The 17,469-nt window shown below is 38.3% G+C and overlaps 1 protein-coding gene across 1 annotated transcript in view; it reads right to left on the minus strand.

The window, feature by feature from the left end:
* The window catches only part of pik3c3 (phosphatidylinositol 3-kinase catalytic subunit type 3), a 132,414-nt gene that overhangs the window by 55,050 nt on the left and 59,895 nt on the right, over nt 1-17,469 (minus strand). Inside the window, exons 22-23 of the mRNA XM_008103672.3 lie at nt 6,407-6,575; nt 493-583 (exon numbers count right to left, since the gene is read on the minus strand). Coding sequence (XP_008101879.1) covers nt 493-583; nt 6,407-6,575 — 260 coding nt within the window. The remainder of the gene's footprint in view (nt 1-492; nt 584-6,406; nt 6,576-17,469) is intronic.

Consider the following 17,469-nt stretch of genomic DNA (forward strand, 5'->3'; position numbering starts at 1 on the left):
AAAGGAGGAAACCATGAAGATGAACAAAATCTGGCTACCAGTATTAAAAAACTCAAAAATCAGAACAGTAAATAAGAAGCAACACTCTGAAAACAGAGGAGTTCCAGACATGGGAAACAGGGGCAGCTAACAAAGGATGCCCTCCAGGCAGGAAGAAGCCATTAGAATAAGCTATTCAATGCTAATTAAGGTGATTTACTACAACATTCATGCTGGCTTCCAACTAACAAGAGTCTTCTCTCACCCTGGTCTCTCCACAGATATATATAAACCTTCCTTGTTTATTTTCTCCATACCTCACAACCTCTGAGGATGCCTGCCATAGATGTGGGCGAAACGTCAGGAGAGAATATTTCTAGAACATGGCCATACAGCCCGGAAAACATACAACAACCCTGTGATCCCGGCCATGAAAGCCTTCGACAACACATTGAACATCTCCAAACAGAAATATTCATATCCATCTTATAAGACAGTAAACTTGATGCTTACCTTTTTCACAGTCTTGTCTGGCTCCAGGGCAATGTCAGGAATGTTGGCATCAACCATGAGGGAGAACAAGTTCAGAATTAAGTTGGAATACCTACAACAAGTAAGACCACAAGAGAGTCAAGAGAGCATTCACAATGAAAGAAACCATTGGTTAGAGTAGGCGTAGAGTCAGCTTTGTATAGTGACAGGAGGGCCAGACTAAGGCAATGGGAGTTCGGGCTTAAAATCTCCTCTTGACGATGGAAACCCAATAGTAGAGCATTCAAATACACATTTAGACATGGCTGTCATGTCCCATCTTAACCTTTTCTTCTCCAAGCTAAACATATTTAGGTCTCCATGCCATTCCTGGTAGGGCTTGACTTTCAGACCGTTGACAATATATTAAAACTATCTATGCAAACCTATCCTAATAAAGGATATCAAAATTATCTGTGCAACCCTATTCCCAAAGACCTTAAGGTAGCACCAAAATAGATCTATCACTTTGGCATGGAAATTACTGGCTGACCCATACCCAAGAAATAGCACCCTTTCAAAGGTTTCTGCTGATTAGAGTTCTTTTAAAAAGTGATCAAACAGGGATAAAGTAAAATTCTCTTTTTAAAAAAGAAATGTAACTTTTATTGCCAAAAGCATTTATAACCATTAAAGGGGAACACCTTGTCAGATGTCTTGAGGTTTCAAAATTTACTTGGCGTGCTGACAGTCTTATTAAGTACTGAACTTATTATTTGATTTTCAGGCCTTGTTTTTGTTTTTTAAAACTGCTACTTCTCCTGAACACAAAAATAAATCTGTTAAATTAGTCGTGAAACCACTTCTATGGTGACCCATTTGTCATTTTGAGGGGTAAAAATGGGAGAAAGAGTGAATGTGAAAAATGTGTGTAAGAGAATTAATATACAAATGAAATACACTCCCATTTGGAAGCTTCTTTATTAAGTTATAGCTCTCAATGTGCACAGCAAAGAACCATCAATTACAGTTAATTTGGCTGAAGGTTTTTAGCTAACTGGCTCATCTAGCTTTAAGGTTTCTACACAGGAAAATAAACATGGGCGAGTGTAACAGAGAATTACCCTTGTACCAGATTGTGTGTGCTTTTGATTTCAGTCATGGGAAAACGGAAATCTCCAAGTGTTGCACGAGAGCCCCAAAGGACCGTTTCACCATAAACCGCACTCTGTTTAGGTCATCCAGTAAGTAAAAGTTTACTAAGAGAAGGGTGTATAAAAATAAGCAAATCCAGAAAAGGAGAATGAAAATTCAAACTGTTATGTCCAAGATAGCTAAGATTCCAAAATTCTTTCAAATATAGTCTCAAGAGTCAATCCACAGGTATCTCCATAAATATGATAGCATGAATCCAAGGCAGGCAAACTATGCCAGACATGAAACTAGAACCAGGAACAAACTTAGAAACTTGAATACATGAATACACAAACATTGGACCAGGACCCAAGAGCTGTTAACCTGACTACAACATTGGTCTTACAAAGAATTGTACCAGCAGATCACTTAAAAGGCCTCAAACCCTCTCATGACATCATTCCTCACACACCTGCTTTTCCTCTCCTTATCTCTAAGCTGCTAGGAAACGTGAGCCTGTCTCTGTTGTATGCTCTGACTCCAAAGTTCCACAAACCGTGATCTGGACAAATATTCGTGTCCCACATTTCTCTCAGAATCTGGCAGATTCTCATGAGAACTGATATCGCTTTCTCCAGTCTCAAGGGAACTGCCAGGAGATTCCAACAGAACTCTCTCCAGGCCACTTCTATCTTCCTCTGGGCCCTCCAAATCTACCCCAGCATCCCCTTCCTCATCGTCTGAGCACTCAGAATTGACCAGGCTACAATACCAAGCCCTTAACACTGGTCTATTTAGTCCAGTAGTATCAACTCTGACTGAAAACAATGTCTTTCCAGAGTTTCATGACAGATTCACTAATAGCATTGACATCTACAGTATTCTCCAATGCTCCTTGTTCCAAGTACTGACCCAGATTTTATTAAAATACACTCTCTAGAAATCTCTAGGTCTTCTATGGCCAGTGTCTGTTAGAAATTGAGCAAAGAGTCATGCTGAAGGACCTAGGGATTCCTTTTTTAAATGTGTTTTTAAAAATTCATGGTTATTTCCACTTTTGCAGAGTCCAGAATGCCACACCCCTGCAAATGTTGAAGGCTGGTTGTGATTATGAAACCTAATATTGTTGAGATGTATTGCAAACATAGCAGCATAATACACCACCTTCCAATGGAATTTGACTATAGAGATATGTAGGCAGACCTAGAAATTCTTAGAGAGATATTCTCTCTCAATAAATAAATAATAACATCTTTTTTAATATTTAGTTTCAGTTTTATGGGGCTTCTATGCCCCTAACTCTAGCCAATGTGGAGGGCTGATATAGATATTTTCTCCTGCAATGCCTCCGAAATGTATTTTAAACTGCTGTCAGTCACTGAGAGAATTCTTATTGTGTCCTTCCAAGTTGTTATGCATTTGCTTACACAATGAACATTTAAATGGTAAGAAAACACCACCACCCCAACCTCCCCCCCTTCCCCCCACAAAAAGGTAGCTTAAGTTGGAGAGGTTTATAAGCATTTTATATGTCTCTGTGTGCATGTGCATATATAAAACTACTCAAGAATCCCATTCTGGGAGGAAGGTGGGGTATAAATCCAATCAATAAAACAAAACAAAAGACATGAAGTGCTACCAACTCAGACTTTGCCAGCCTTTCCGAGTGCTACGAATGCTGAAATAAAATGTAGTTAATTAGTTCCTGAAGAACAGAGAACATCACCATTAGACAATGACAGTTTCTTCTGACAGCCGGGGGGGGGGGGGGGGGGAATCATCTCCTCTAAAGACAAAAGAGGGATGAGAAAAGAAGAGTCAAAAACAGAAGTAGGCAGAAGATCGGTTCTTTAACAAATTATCTTTCTCAATTTTCAGGCATTTTTGCTAGACACATTCCCTAGCCCCACTGCTGTCTTCAATGCTTTGCGAACACATTTGAACAATTGTTTAAAGTTACCGGAAAGACATCCTAGAGACATATGCAGGATTTCAAATGAGATAGTCATTTTTCCTATTCTTAGATTCCTTTCTTTTTCTCTCTCTGTCTCTCTCTCCCCAAATGCTTTATATGCACTTAAGCATAAAGCATAAAGGGCTGGCTGTGTATGTGTGTGCCCAACCCCTCTTTAACTGAGCTTCTCCAACTTGTTCTCCAATCTTGAAACGAAATCAGTGGGGATGACTTTGAAGTGCATTTTATCTTAACTATTATCTTGAACACCCCCCTACTTTTGTGCACTGTATTCCACGCACACACACACATCATAAATATCCAATCAAGATGTCTCGTCATTTACATTCCTTTTTCTTCGGGCTGCCAGAAGACAAAGGCTATGCTGCTAACATTTTATCACACATTAGCAGGAGTGTTTCAAAGGCAATCATGCTGTAAACGTTAGATCCTAAATGCTCTTCACCCTTTAATCTTACTATCTATTAACACATCTTTGAAAAACTTTGGAGATTTGACTATCAGTACCCGGAGAGAATGAAATTTTCCCCACACTTTAGGCGAAATTACATATATGTAAGTACAAAAAGGCCGCTTTAACCTTGCTCTGATCATGTGTCTAATGTCCTCTTTGTTGGTCTTACCTCCTTTAACATGATTCCTCTTTGGCTAATTTACAATGCAATGCTTCCACTCATATTTCTTTTTCAGCACTAACATCACATCACCTTTTTTTTTTAGTGCTACATGGGATTCTCTTGTCTACATCAATTTTGAATTCATCATCCTTCTTACTCTCAGAGATCTCCACATTTTCCTCATTTGGGTGTTCATCTTTTGGCCGTATTTGAATTCTATTGTCATACCTAAAGGTACAAAAGATGTGGCTCATCTACATTACACAACTATAGCACTATCATTCCACTATAACTGCTAGGATTCCATCCTATGAAATCATGAATTTGGAGTTTTGGGTGGGTTATTTAGAATTCTCCATCAGACTGCTCCATAGAGCTATGAACTCCAGGATGCCATATGACAGCTAAAGTGGAGTAATATTACTATAACTGGAAGTTCTTGTCCAAGTCCTTAAGGTCACTGAGATGACGGACACTGTAGAAATTGCCTCTTTTGATATTTTTTCGGAAAACAGCATTACAAGCTTGGTAGATGCAGGGAATGCTGTGGATGTAGCATATCTTGGCTTCAGTAAGGCTTTTGACAAGGTCCTGCAAAATCTTATTTCAAACAAACTAGTAAAATTTGGGTTAGACAATACTGCTATTAAGTGGATCTGTAATTAGTTAAGTGATCAAAAACAAAAAAAACAAAGAGTGCTTTTCATCCAGGAAATAAGTGACCAATGGGATGCTATAAAAAGTGTTCTGTCCTGTGTCCAGAGCTGTTCAAAATCTTTCTTAGTGACTTGGGTGAAGGTTTAGTGGGCATACTTATCAAGTTTGCAGATGACACCAAATTAGAAAGAACATTAGTTCAGAGGACAGGATCATAATTCAAAATAACCGAGAAGCACAACACTATCGCAGTCCAAAAGACCCCTTCCTTCTCAACAACCTACAAATAGCCTCATAATGCTTTGTTCTTCCTCCTTCTATGACAATGATGGTGTGTGTATAGGTGTGTGTGTGTGTGTGTGAGAGAGAGAGAGAGAGACAGACTGGCCTAGTTCGGCCACCTGTTTTTGATAAATTATTCCCAATTGAAAACACTGCTATTTGGGATTACAAATGTAACAAATGGAATCTGGCAAATGTGTAATGTAAAGGAGAACATGACAATGGCAAAGATAAAAGAAAAAACACACATGCATACACCACACACTTTTGTGATAAGCTTCATACTACAAAGCATGTGTAATCGATTCCTTCTATGTCACTTGCACAAGTTAATCTCCTTGTGATGACTCTCTGGAGGGAAGGGGAGTCACTGCAATCTCCGACTGATAACCCAACTTTATTTTCCTGTTCTGCTGAATTGCTGCTAATGCATTATCAGTGACAGTTTACAAGAGACTCTGTTTTCATTTCGTCTTCCTCTTCGGATATAGCTTCACATCATCTCCCCACTGGATTCTTTTAGTCATCACTATCTGCCCAAGATATTTCTTTTTCCAGGCTTTGGATTCTGTTCTAATATGCCGGACACCCTTTAGTCTTTGGACATAGAGCATTCAATCCAAGGTTATTTGTTGAACTAGAAGTCATAGATCATTATAGAATCACAGAGTTGGAAGAGACACAGGGGCCATTGAGTCCAACCCCTTGATCAAACACGATCACCAACTGGAGCTTTTTCTTTTCTTTCCTTCTCTCTCTCTCTCTCTCTTTCTTTTTGAGATGTTCAATACCCTTCATTGACTGCTTAAATACTGCCAAGGACTATAAAGCAACATCTGAAAGATGACACAATTCTAAAATAAAATATTTCATAATTCAATCAAATAATGAGTGAACCAACTAGTGCAAAAATATGAGGCCAAATGTGAATCCACTTTGTATATGACTACCCTAGCCACCTGGAAGATGAGGTTATATCTCTCCACAAATGACCAGGTTCAACTATTTATGATGTTGTGTTTGACTGTTTATTGTTTGTGTTTTGTTTTGTACTTGTTGTATTTTGTATGTCACACTTTGAGTGTTCTGTGAGCCATCGCAAATCCCCCTGGGAGATGATGGTGGGATATAAATAAAGTTATTATTATTATTATTATTATTGTTGTTGTTGTTGTTGTTGTTGACACAAAAACATAGTTTGACATAGCAAACAAGATATATTATTATTATTATTATTATTATTATTATTATTATTATTATTATTTTATAAAAAAGATTGCACTGATCTTACCGGCGGAGATGAAGGAAAGCTGTGTAGCATTGTTTGCGGAACTCCTGGTACTGTTCACTCTGTGTCCCTCCCATCCCTTCCACCATCTCTTTATTCAGCTTCATGGGTGGTGGAAGAGGCTTTGGATCACGGCCCAAAATGTAACCAAAATCAATGTGGAAAAGTTTGCCTGTAAGGGAAGCAGGAGAGAGATGGAAAGACATTAGTAATGGTGGGGTTGGTATGCAACTGTGCTATGAAAGCTAGCAGACCCCATGATGATGATGATTATAATGGGCTTTTCAGAAGAGCTCTTCTATGCTCCCAGACCTCTGAAGGATGGTATCAAAAGCATAAGTACTCTGCACAAAATTATGCAACACTACACAACTATATATTGAAGAGAGTGGGTTAGAACATATGCTAGATTACCTCCAGCACAATGGTGGGATATTTTTGGCCATAAAATCAATAAGCGAATTTGGGAATAACATTTTCCTAATTGATATGCAGCATAGTCAGATGGCCAATGGTCTGTGGATCGTGTATGGTTCCCATCTTTTTTTCTTCTTTTTTTCATCCAGCACTCTTAGCACAATTATCTTTTCCCTTCAGACTCTTGCAAAATTGATAGCAACCTTTCATGGAATCCTAAGCTTCTGAGAAACCACACTTGGGAAACGCCAGATTATAGTAAGTGATACAAACTGAGACTAAAAGATCTATGTCAAAGTCAGCCTTCAATATCCATGGATCCAACCATCCATAGCTTGAAAATATTTTATAAAAAATTTATATAAGGAACACGATTCTACAACACTATCAGGAATAACAAGACTAGAGCATACATTACATTTAGTATTCCAGGGGCGAGTCCTAGAACTAAGTCCCAGGAGATACTAAGGACCCACTGTATATAGATGAAATGTATCTAGCAATATAAATGATCTTCCCAAAAATGTACTGCTACTGCTTTGTAGACTAATAAACGTTGTTGTTGTTGTCTACTTTCAAGTCATTTTCGACTTAAAGCAGCCCTAAGGCTAAACTATCACAGGGTTTTCTTGGCAATATTCCAGGATTAGTTCAGAAGAGGTATTGGCTTTTCTTTTCTCTGAGGCTGTATGAATGTGACTTGCCCAAGGTAAGCCAGTAGGTTTCCACAACTTATCCAGGCTGCAAACCCTGGTCTCCAGAGCTGTAGTACAACACTTATACCACAAGCTGCACTGGATATCACATAATTCAAATCAAGAATAAACATAAGCAGCATGAAGACATATAAAGTTGGATTTCTTGTATGTCCTTTAACTGCAATTTGTAAAGATACTCAAGTTTAGTGCTGATGCTAATCCACCTAAATGAAGGATACCATTGTTCATAAACTGGAAGCCTAGGCAACCAGAAGGTGAACTGTAGGAAGCTCCAGGGAGATAAAGATTAGCCGACAAACAGCAATGAACTTTCAGTTGCTCAGATTAAAGGGACATGGGTAGGAAATCATAGCTGTTTCACTATGACCCTTTTAAACAGAATAGTTGGAGACAGCAAGACTGGTGAATTCTTCAAACAAACAAACAAAAACTTTTCAAATGAAAGCAGCATTTCAAACGAATGCAATATGCAACAGCCTCCAAAAATCAAGACAGCCAATGCCAAAAATATGTACAAGTGAACATATTATTGGCACATTATTCTCTTCGTAGTTAAACATCAAGAAAATAAAAATAATAGCCACTGATGATTTACATAATTTTAAAGTCAAGGAAAAAGACATTGAAAAAATTGTGATTCCATTCTTGGGCTCAATAATTAATAAGAACAGAAACTGCAGCCAAGAAATCAGAAGACCAGCTGGGAAGGGAAGCCAGGACAGACAAGATTGCCTAATGTAATAATATACTATTGATTGCTTACGTTAGGATTGTCCATGTCATTGTATTTCACATTTCTATGTATGGTTGTGAAAGCTGAACAGTTTGGTCATATCAATGAAAGATATGAGTCATTAGAAAAGACAAAAATAGACAAAAACAACAGTAGAAAAAGATAACCACGTATGGATACAATACATCAAGGAAGCCATGGTTCTCAGAACCTGAGCAGAACAGTTTATGATGGACGGTTTGGAGGTCTCTTATTCATAGGGTTGTTGTAAATCAAACTTGACTCAACTGCAGTTAACAATAACAACAAACAACTGCACAACCAACAAGCAAATGGGAGAAAATACTGAAAGGTCAACTAAATGCTTGGAGCAGGCAACATCTGTTACAACAGAGCTGGGGTGGGAAGAGGCAAAGAGCAAGTTAGCAGGGAGCTGTCAGTTCCTGGGGTCAGCAAAACAAGCATTTGGGCACATCCTGAGAATTGTAAATTACAGCAGTGGGAGTGAAAACCAGACTGCTGAGATGTTAATACTTTGAGCTGGGATACCGAGCACATTTAGTAGGAAAGAAATTCAATGAAACTCACTGAGATTTAGTTCTGAGGGGAAAAAAAATAAATGTAAGCTGGTGGAGAGTGGGAGGAAGGATTCAACGTGCAATGGACAGAACAGGCTTGCAAAAAAGAATTCTGATAAAAGTTACCCTCCCACTGGTCCTAATTGCCTGAGGTCTTCTTCCATCCTACATTCTCTTTGGTTCCCTCCCTACAGTTTGTCTTTCTACTCTAAGCCGGAAGGGAGATGCTGACTGGGAAGAGCTGCTGTATTTGAATTCTCAGTTGGAAAGACCATCCTTCATTGGCTTCCTACAGGCTACCAGACGAGTCCTAGTTCTAAGTCAGGGATGCACAACATAGATGCAGCATTTTCCTATATAAGGGCAGGCATTAGCTAGAACTTTGGAAAGTTACAAGGAAGAGTCAGAAAGGGCAGTTATTCTGTCTGGAGAAGTCCAGAAATATAACTTTCCCAAGCTTTGAGTAAAATGGAAAATACAGGCTATGAGGAGAAATAGCGAGGGACGACTACAGCTTTCATACATTGTTTGCAGGCTTTCCAGAAGCATTTTGCTGGCTACATGATACTAGGTTAGGTAGATAGGTTTCCACAAAGCTGTTCATACTGTGGATGACATCGATGGTTATATGGTCCTAGGGATTAAAATTTTCCCATCCTACATGGCCCCTTTAGCCAGTGTGGTTGTTGCTGTGTGTCTTCAAGACATTTCCTAAGACGAACCTATCATAGGGATTTTTGGCAAGATTTCTTCAGAATGAGGTTGCCTTTGCCTTTCTTTGTGGTTGAGACTTTCCCTAAGGTCATAGAGTGGGTTTTCATGGTTAGGTGGGAATTTGAACCCTGGTCTCTGGAATTATTGCCCAACGTTCAAACAAATAAATTAGGAGGGATCCACGGGTGATAGAAGGCACAAATTCAGAGCAACAACAATAATAATAATAATAATAATAATAATAAAACTTTATTTATATCCCGCCACCATCTCCCCAACGGGGACTCGGGGCGGCTTACATGGGGCCATGCCCAGAACAGTACAATATAGCAAAATATAAAACAACATATCACAATACAATTAAACAATACAATAAATAATCATATACACTGCAACACAAAATCTATCTATCTATATATATATAACAGGGCGGGCCGCATGAGACACTTAATTAAAACTTGGGGTGAGAAAAGGATAAGAATACAATCACGGAGACCAGGGACATAAGATAAAAACAATCTAGAGGGTAGATGATGGGGGAGTAACAAAAGAAGTGTGTAATAGTTACTCTCCGAAAGCACATCGGAAAAGCCAACATTCCCACTTGATAGTTGTCTAGTATCTAAACTGAATGCCTTGTTCAAAGACATAAGACCATGATAGACCTTAAATAGCATGGTCACATAAATATTGTAATAATAATGCTAAAGCCAATTAGTGGCATCTCCTATTGAAAGACCCCCCTTAGGCAGAAGTATGAGAAACACCACCAGACCCAATCATTACTATTACATTGGATCAGGGTTCAAATCACTTCTCAGTAATGGAAATTCTCTGGAGGACCTTGAGCAAGTCCCACTCTCAGCCTTGAGGGAAGGCAAAGGCAATCCCATTCTGAAGAAATCATGCCAAGAACATGCTGTTGTAATAGGGCCACCATAAGTCAGAAATGACTTGAAGGCACAACACAACATCATGTTGCTCATCCTCGGTGGCATCAACGGACATTGCTCAATAGGTGATGATTCTTCATATAGCAGACCACGCTATGTGCTTCAGAGTGCTGACTTAATGATAAGATACAAAAAACATGATTTCAACCCTATCTTAGGTATGTTCCAGTTATCATACTGATCCCAAATTGTCCCAAGAATCAGAAAACTCTATGTTCCCATAGAAACAACACATGCATAGGAAAAGTATCACAAAACAGTATACTCTGAACTAAGCTACACAAGTTAGTGAATGAAGAACACATACAGAAATTCCTCAGTTATTTCAAGACTGTCAATTATGACAAGTGTAGAGATACATGTATAAAAATATGTGTGCTGGCAGGAATAGAAGAGACAACAGAGTAATGGTTGCAATTATGTTTCTCAATCAATTATGTGCATGGGGGATAAGAGGTGTTAATTAATCTTAGCCTTATTTGCACATGTACCTCTCTCTAATGCATTTCAAAAGACATCAGATCAATAGGGATGATTGGCAATGAGTACAAACAGTAGCAAAAAGGTTCATTTTAGGAAAAAAAAACACAAACACGCACATACTGTTTGGTTGAGGAAACTGCAAAACATTATACAAACCTCCTGCATTACCACATTTCCATATAATAGTTCTGAACTCATAAGACCATACTTACATCTATACTGTGAAATTAATACAGTTTGACACCACTTTAACATCCATGATTCGGTGCTATAGGACCATGGGAGTTGTAGTTTTTCAAGGTCGTTAGCCTTCTCAGCCAAAGTGTGCTGGTGCATCATCAATCTGCAAACTACATTATTTTATAACACTGAGCTATGACAGTTAAAGTGCTGTCAAACTGCATTAATTTTACAGTGCAGATGCACCTTAGAATAGAGTTGCAATGTGTTCTGCTTTCTGCCCTATCAGATAAAATTAAGTTTTTCAGCCTACCAAACTCTGAAACCTGTAGTTAAGCAAGCTGAAACACATTTGAGCTGCCCTCTTATTTTGCATCAATGCCTTTGCAAGCCAGACTGAATTAAATGGCAAGTGATTGGAAAGCTGGCATTTTAATGACCTTTTCCTTTCCCCAACAAGTAGAGAGACTAAATACTTTAGGGACTAAAGTCAAGCTGTGTCACTTCCTGCAAACATTTTGAGAGGCGCTACAGAGAAAAACAAAGGTATTGAGGGGATAGTGCAAGTTTTCGGGGTGCTTTTTGCAGAGGGGGGGATTATGCCTGGTTTTGATCAAACTTTATACAAAAATTAGACCAATTTTTCTTTTAAAATGTTGTGCAGGAGATTGAGAGACTCATGAGGAGTTTCAGGGGACACAAAAGTGGGGTCCATGGGTCACATCGGATCCATAGGCTATACTTTCCCATCCCTGTTTTAAAGAGATTATTTTCACATGTAAAAATTAAAGTGTTATTTTTATTGGATTGGATTCTGACTAATTTATCCATGGCCAACTTCTCACCCTGATTTCAAAAGGGCTCAAAATGGAACATACTTGGAATCAAATATTTTATATATATATATATATATATATATATATATATACACACACACACACACACACACACACACACACACACACACATATACACATACATACACACACACACATGCACAAATACAGTGTTGGTGAAAACTGACAAGCATTCAACCCTTTACTTTCCAAAAGACTGGCCGTTGATCTAAACCCATAACGATGGTGTGTATTTAATATGTTGTTGCTGTTATTATGTGACATCAAGCCATTTCCAACTAATGGAGATCCTAAGCTGAACCTATCACAAGATTTTTGACACTCCTCCAAAGCAGATTAGAACAAGATTAAAAGAAAGCATAACTAGAAATACAATTAAAAGACTTGGCGATTCATTAAATGCCTAAGTAAGGACAGCAGAACTTAGGATGGACTTCCACAGCTTAGGAGACGCCAACAAGGTCTTCTCATGCGGCTTCACTAGACAGGCCTATGTGAACGATGCAGCCAATAAAAAAGATGTTTCCTGAGGATATTAAGATGCGAATAGGTGTGTGCAGAGGAACAATCTATGGCAAGGTTGGGAAAAAGTGCAACCCAAAATTTATTTATTTATTTATTTATTTATTCCCAATATTTCTACCCTGCTCTTCTCCCCGAGGGGACTCAGGGCGGCTTACACAACTGGTAGGATCACTACCAATACATCATAATACAATAAAATAAGAATAAAACAGTTAAAATAATTAAATAACATAGTAAAATACAATATATAAAAATTTAACAATGCAACACCAAATATATATACCAATCATCCATCAGATCTTGTGCAAAAGCCTTAATCCAATCCATGTCAATGCTAACTGAGTTCATTCATTAAACGTTTGCGCGCATAGCCACAAAAGTCCCTTAATGTTCATTTCTGTGGTCCCAGAACCTCCAAAACATTGTAGACCTCTTGGCAGTGAGGAGGGCATTTCTACAATACTTTGGAAAACTGAAAAAAATGCAATAAATGTCCTTTCTGCCCCCAAATAGGAAGGCACAAAATATTAATAATACTCTCCTATCTGCTCAGGATCATTCGGAGGCCAAATTAAGTTGATTTTTCAGTAGGAGAGGGTGTACTCTAAAGATGAGGCTCTCCAAGGAATTTGGGAAGCTAAGGAAGTTACCTAAGATCTCAAGATTGCTTATTCCTTGACTATGAACCTGAATCGTGCTGCCTAAGTCCATTATGGAAGGGGCTGGGCATTTTTGTCTAATGGAGACCAGCAATAGACAATTCAAGTTTATGGAAACAGACTAGAGCATGGGTGCATGCTGGGCAGTTTTGCATCAATGTGCATTGTATATGGATGCAAACTCCCCACAAACATGATGTATGATGTGCATTTAGATGTAAAAAGTTACACTTCACTCACGAGATGGCATTGTACAACTTCCATGTAACTTCCAGAGTATAAAGATATGTATCTTTCTGTTTCTTTATTGCACTCTGTCTCTCAATTCAGAACTGTTTTCCAGGAGACGTTACGCGAGTTGAGGCTGACAATTTTAAAAACCGTGGAAATATTATTTGAAGGAAACAATGAAGATTAGACTGACAGCAACAAATAGCCAGGAGATATTTTGGGTGGCTTCCAGACCACCTCTTTCACACAAATGTGCACAGAGTTGACAATATCAAGAGTGAGAATAATTCTTGCAAAGGAGGACATAGCGTTTAGAGAACAGGTGGACAAAGCACAGCTATTGGGTCAAATGCTGTCCTCCAGAACATATTTATGAATTTCCTATTTTTGCCCACAAATGCCCTTGAAGGTGTGGTGGACATGAAGACAAGAATTTTAAAACTTATTCTAATCCCAGGAAGAAATTATTTTTGTGAGTTTTATTATTTCATTTCATTTGCATGCCACTTTTATCCTCACATGGAGCCAAATATAGGATTGGTACCACTTCACTTGCAGTACATGTGAAAAGTATTTAGAAATCTTAACAGACAACAAGCTACAACTGAGTCAACAGTGTCATGTTGTGGTCAAAAAAAAAAAAAGATAAAGATAAAGATAAAACAGTTCAAGGCTCATCAACAGGACTAATGTGTCCAGATCAAATGAAGTAACAAAGCCACTTTATTGTGCTTTGGTCATATCTAACCTGGGATACTGTGTCCAATTCTGGGCACTCATATTTCAAGAAAGGTATTCTCATGCTGAAGCATGTCCAGAGAAGTGTAACTAAGATGATCAAAGATCTGGAGACCAAGCCTTATTTATGAAGATCAACTGAAGAAGCTGGGTATGAGAAAAGAAGACTAAGAGATGACTGCCATCTTTCAATACCTGAAGAATGTCATGTAGAAGTTGGCATAAAGGTGCTTCAGAAACTAGAATGAGAATCACCAGATTCAAATTACAAGAAACAAAATCCTACCTAAACATCAGAAGAACCTATTTTTTTGTTAAGAGCTGTATGACAAGAAAATAAAACTGTTTCAATGATAATTTCTGAGGCAGTGTATATATGCTTAATGCAAACATAAAATGTCGTTGGAGCTCTTTAAACTGAGCTAGATGGACATTTTTCAGGAGTGTTTTATCTGTGTATTCCAATACAGCATGGGGTTGAACTATGCAATCCCTTTGATTTTCTTTTTAAGAAAAGCTCAGATCTCCTTTTGACAAAAAATACTTTTTTACAACTTATAGTTTTGCCTGAAGACCCACTGTAGTTGTTTTTTTAAAAAAAATCAAAAGAAGGAAAGGTTTTAAATAGTTCTGATCATTCTGTTCTTGTAACTGTGTCTCAACAGGTAGAATCATTTCTCTTTGTGAAGGACGTTGTTGTCACTGAGGTAGCAGAAGCAATAGTAAATAAATAATAATGATAAAAACCACTTAAAATAGTTCTGTCAAGTCTTTCCTCTCTAGCAGCAGAGGATATTGCTGTAGTCTCTGGTGTCTCTGTTTCAAAACATTAATCTAATAACCCAGCAGAGCTAGAGACTCTTGGCGGACAAAGAAAACATCTCTACAGGTTCATGCCTTACCCAAAAAATCTATGTTCCACAGTGTTGAGTTTCCACTATTCACCTTCCCAAGACAAAAGGAGTCTTGAGCGCTTTTATTCTTAATAGTCTCCCCTGATGCATATTTGCAGGGAGAGAGGTTTAAAAGGGTCAGCCCAAACGCCTCTTGGCTATTTGTCCCTGTCAATTTAATCAAGTGTTTCCTCCCAAAGAAGGTTGGTCTTTGGTGCGTTTCTTCTTTCAGATTTGTCAGAGTCAACAGACGTGACAAGGCCTGAAAAATAGCCTAAAATAAAGTAGTATAAGAAAGAAACAGAAGGGGGAGAGACAAAGAAGGAGAGAGATGTAGCAGGGAAAAGAAAGGAGGGAACCAACAGTGTGTCTCCAGGCCTTCTCCTCCTTTGCTTTTGCAAATGGCCCGCTTGGGATTTTTCTCTTCTCCAAAGTCTTTATGATCTTGCCTGAACTGATTGAATCCAAAGAAATATTTCAGCATGTTGCAAGTTAAACAAGAGGAGAATGGCAAGTTGATTGGGAATGGGGGGGGGGGGCACCTTCGTGTTATGTCCTCCCCATGCCCGTAGCCAAAGTCTGAAATGAGCCAAATATGGAGTTTGTTTCCAAAAGGTAACAAATCCAAAGAAATTGAAAAATGAGTTATAGCTAGCATCACATTGTTGGTTAGAACATTATGTGCAGACTCTCTCTCTCTCTCTCTCTCTCTCTCTATATATATATATATATATATATATATATATAAAATTCTATCAAATCACTTTGGTACATGGCTTGAAAAATTGCATTTTATAACAAAAGAATGCTTATCCTCAGTACATATTTTTTTTCAGATTCTGATAAAATTTGTTCAGATAGAAACCTTTTGTTACCTTTTGCAAACAAGTTCCACAAATGTGGTCCCAGCCCTCTCACAGACTCGCCTCATAAAAGATCGATGAAGAAATTTTTGCAGACTAGAGACATACACAGGTTACACAACTTGTTGTTGACTACAGTTCTTTATATAAACCAACATAGCACTCAGAGGCAAGTCCCACTTGGATTCAATCAGGACTGCCTTCCATGTAACTGGAGCCTGGTATTATGAAACAGGCACACCATATTGCTTAATGTTGATGGAATTGGAGAGCAAAAATTACATGTAAGCTTTCTGCAAAGAAGAGCTTAGCAGATGCACCTGTCAAAGTATTACGCACTCTTACCTCTGAGTGCTCATTTTTAAAGCTCTCCCTGTTTTTCTCACTCTTTCCTGCTCTAGACCTAAGCAGCTGTTCTCCAAAAACTAGCAAAACAACTGTTCGTTCAGCTTTTTCATGCTCATGTACTGCCCCCTACAGTGCTCTTTGGGGTTTTTCCAATGAAAAACGGAGAAGAGGGGAAAATCTTAACAGCATTCCTTCTTGAGGCTTACAAAGCTGGTCATACGGGTCTGGTTTATCGGGTCTGGGTCTAGTTTATCGCCAAGCCAGAAGGTTTCCCTCTTCATCCAGTCCAGGATTGCAAGGGATTCAGAGGTCTTTTCGTAAACCTGCTTCTCCCATTTTTTAAAACTAAAGATGACAAAGTATGCAACTTGGATTTTCTGTATTCAAAAATGCCAAAGAATCAATCTAGCACACTCCACATGTAGACCTAATGTTCTACCAGTGGACTATGGGTTATCCCCTAACAGAGCCGGCCCTAGGCAATTTCCAAGTGTAAGCAAACAGCATTTTGGTGCCCCCCCTCCTGAAACCAATCACTGAAAAATAAAAGGTAGAATGTAGAGGTGAATAGAATATATATGTGTGTGTGTGTGTTATAGTCCCTGCATATGTGTGTGTGTATATGTGTGTGTGTGTGTGTGTGTGTATGTATACATACACATACACACAATGTGGAGAATATGTGGAAAGGTAGATAGATAAGTAGGGAGCCACAGTGGAGGAACCTTCCCAGGAGCAAGGCCTAATAATAATAATAATAATAATAATAATAATAATAATAATAATCCGAAAATACATCACACAGTCCTAGACACTTGGGAAGTGTTCGACTTGTGATTTTGTGAAACGAAATCCAGCATATCTATCTTGTTTGCTGTGTCATACAACGTCGTTGTGTCAATAATAATAATAATAATAATAATATAAAAATCATCCCTTGCAATATCCAAGATGGCTCACTGCTACAGAATCTTGGGAGCTGTAGTTTGGTATGGTACCATTATTGGCAGAGAAAGCTAAGCTGTAGGAGTTGAAATCCAATCATTTATCCTCCCTATAGAATCAATTTTATATGCACTTTTAGCTATGATTTATTTGTGACTTTATTGTGTTGTGTTTTTATTATTGTATATGGCATTGAATATTTGCCTTTGCATTTGGAAGCTGCCCTGAGT

The sequence above is a fragment of the Anolis carolinensis genome, chromosome 2, assembly GCF_035594765.1.
Source record: "Anolis carolinensis isolate JA03-04 chromosome 2, rAnoCar3.1.pri, whole genome shotgun sequence".
In the NCBI taxonomy this organism is placed as follows: Eukaryota; Metazoa; Chordata; class Lepidosauria; order Squamata; family Dactyloidae; genus Anolis; species Anolis carolinensis.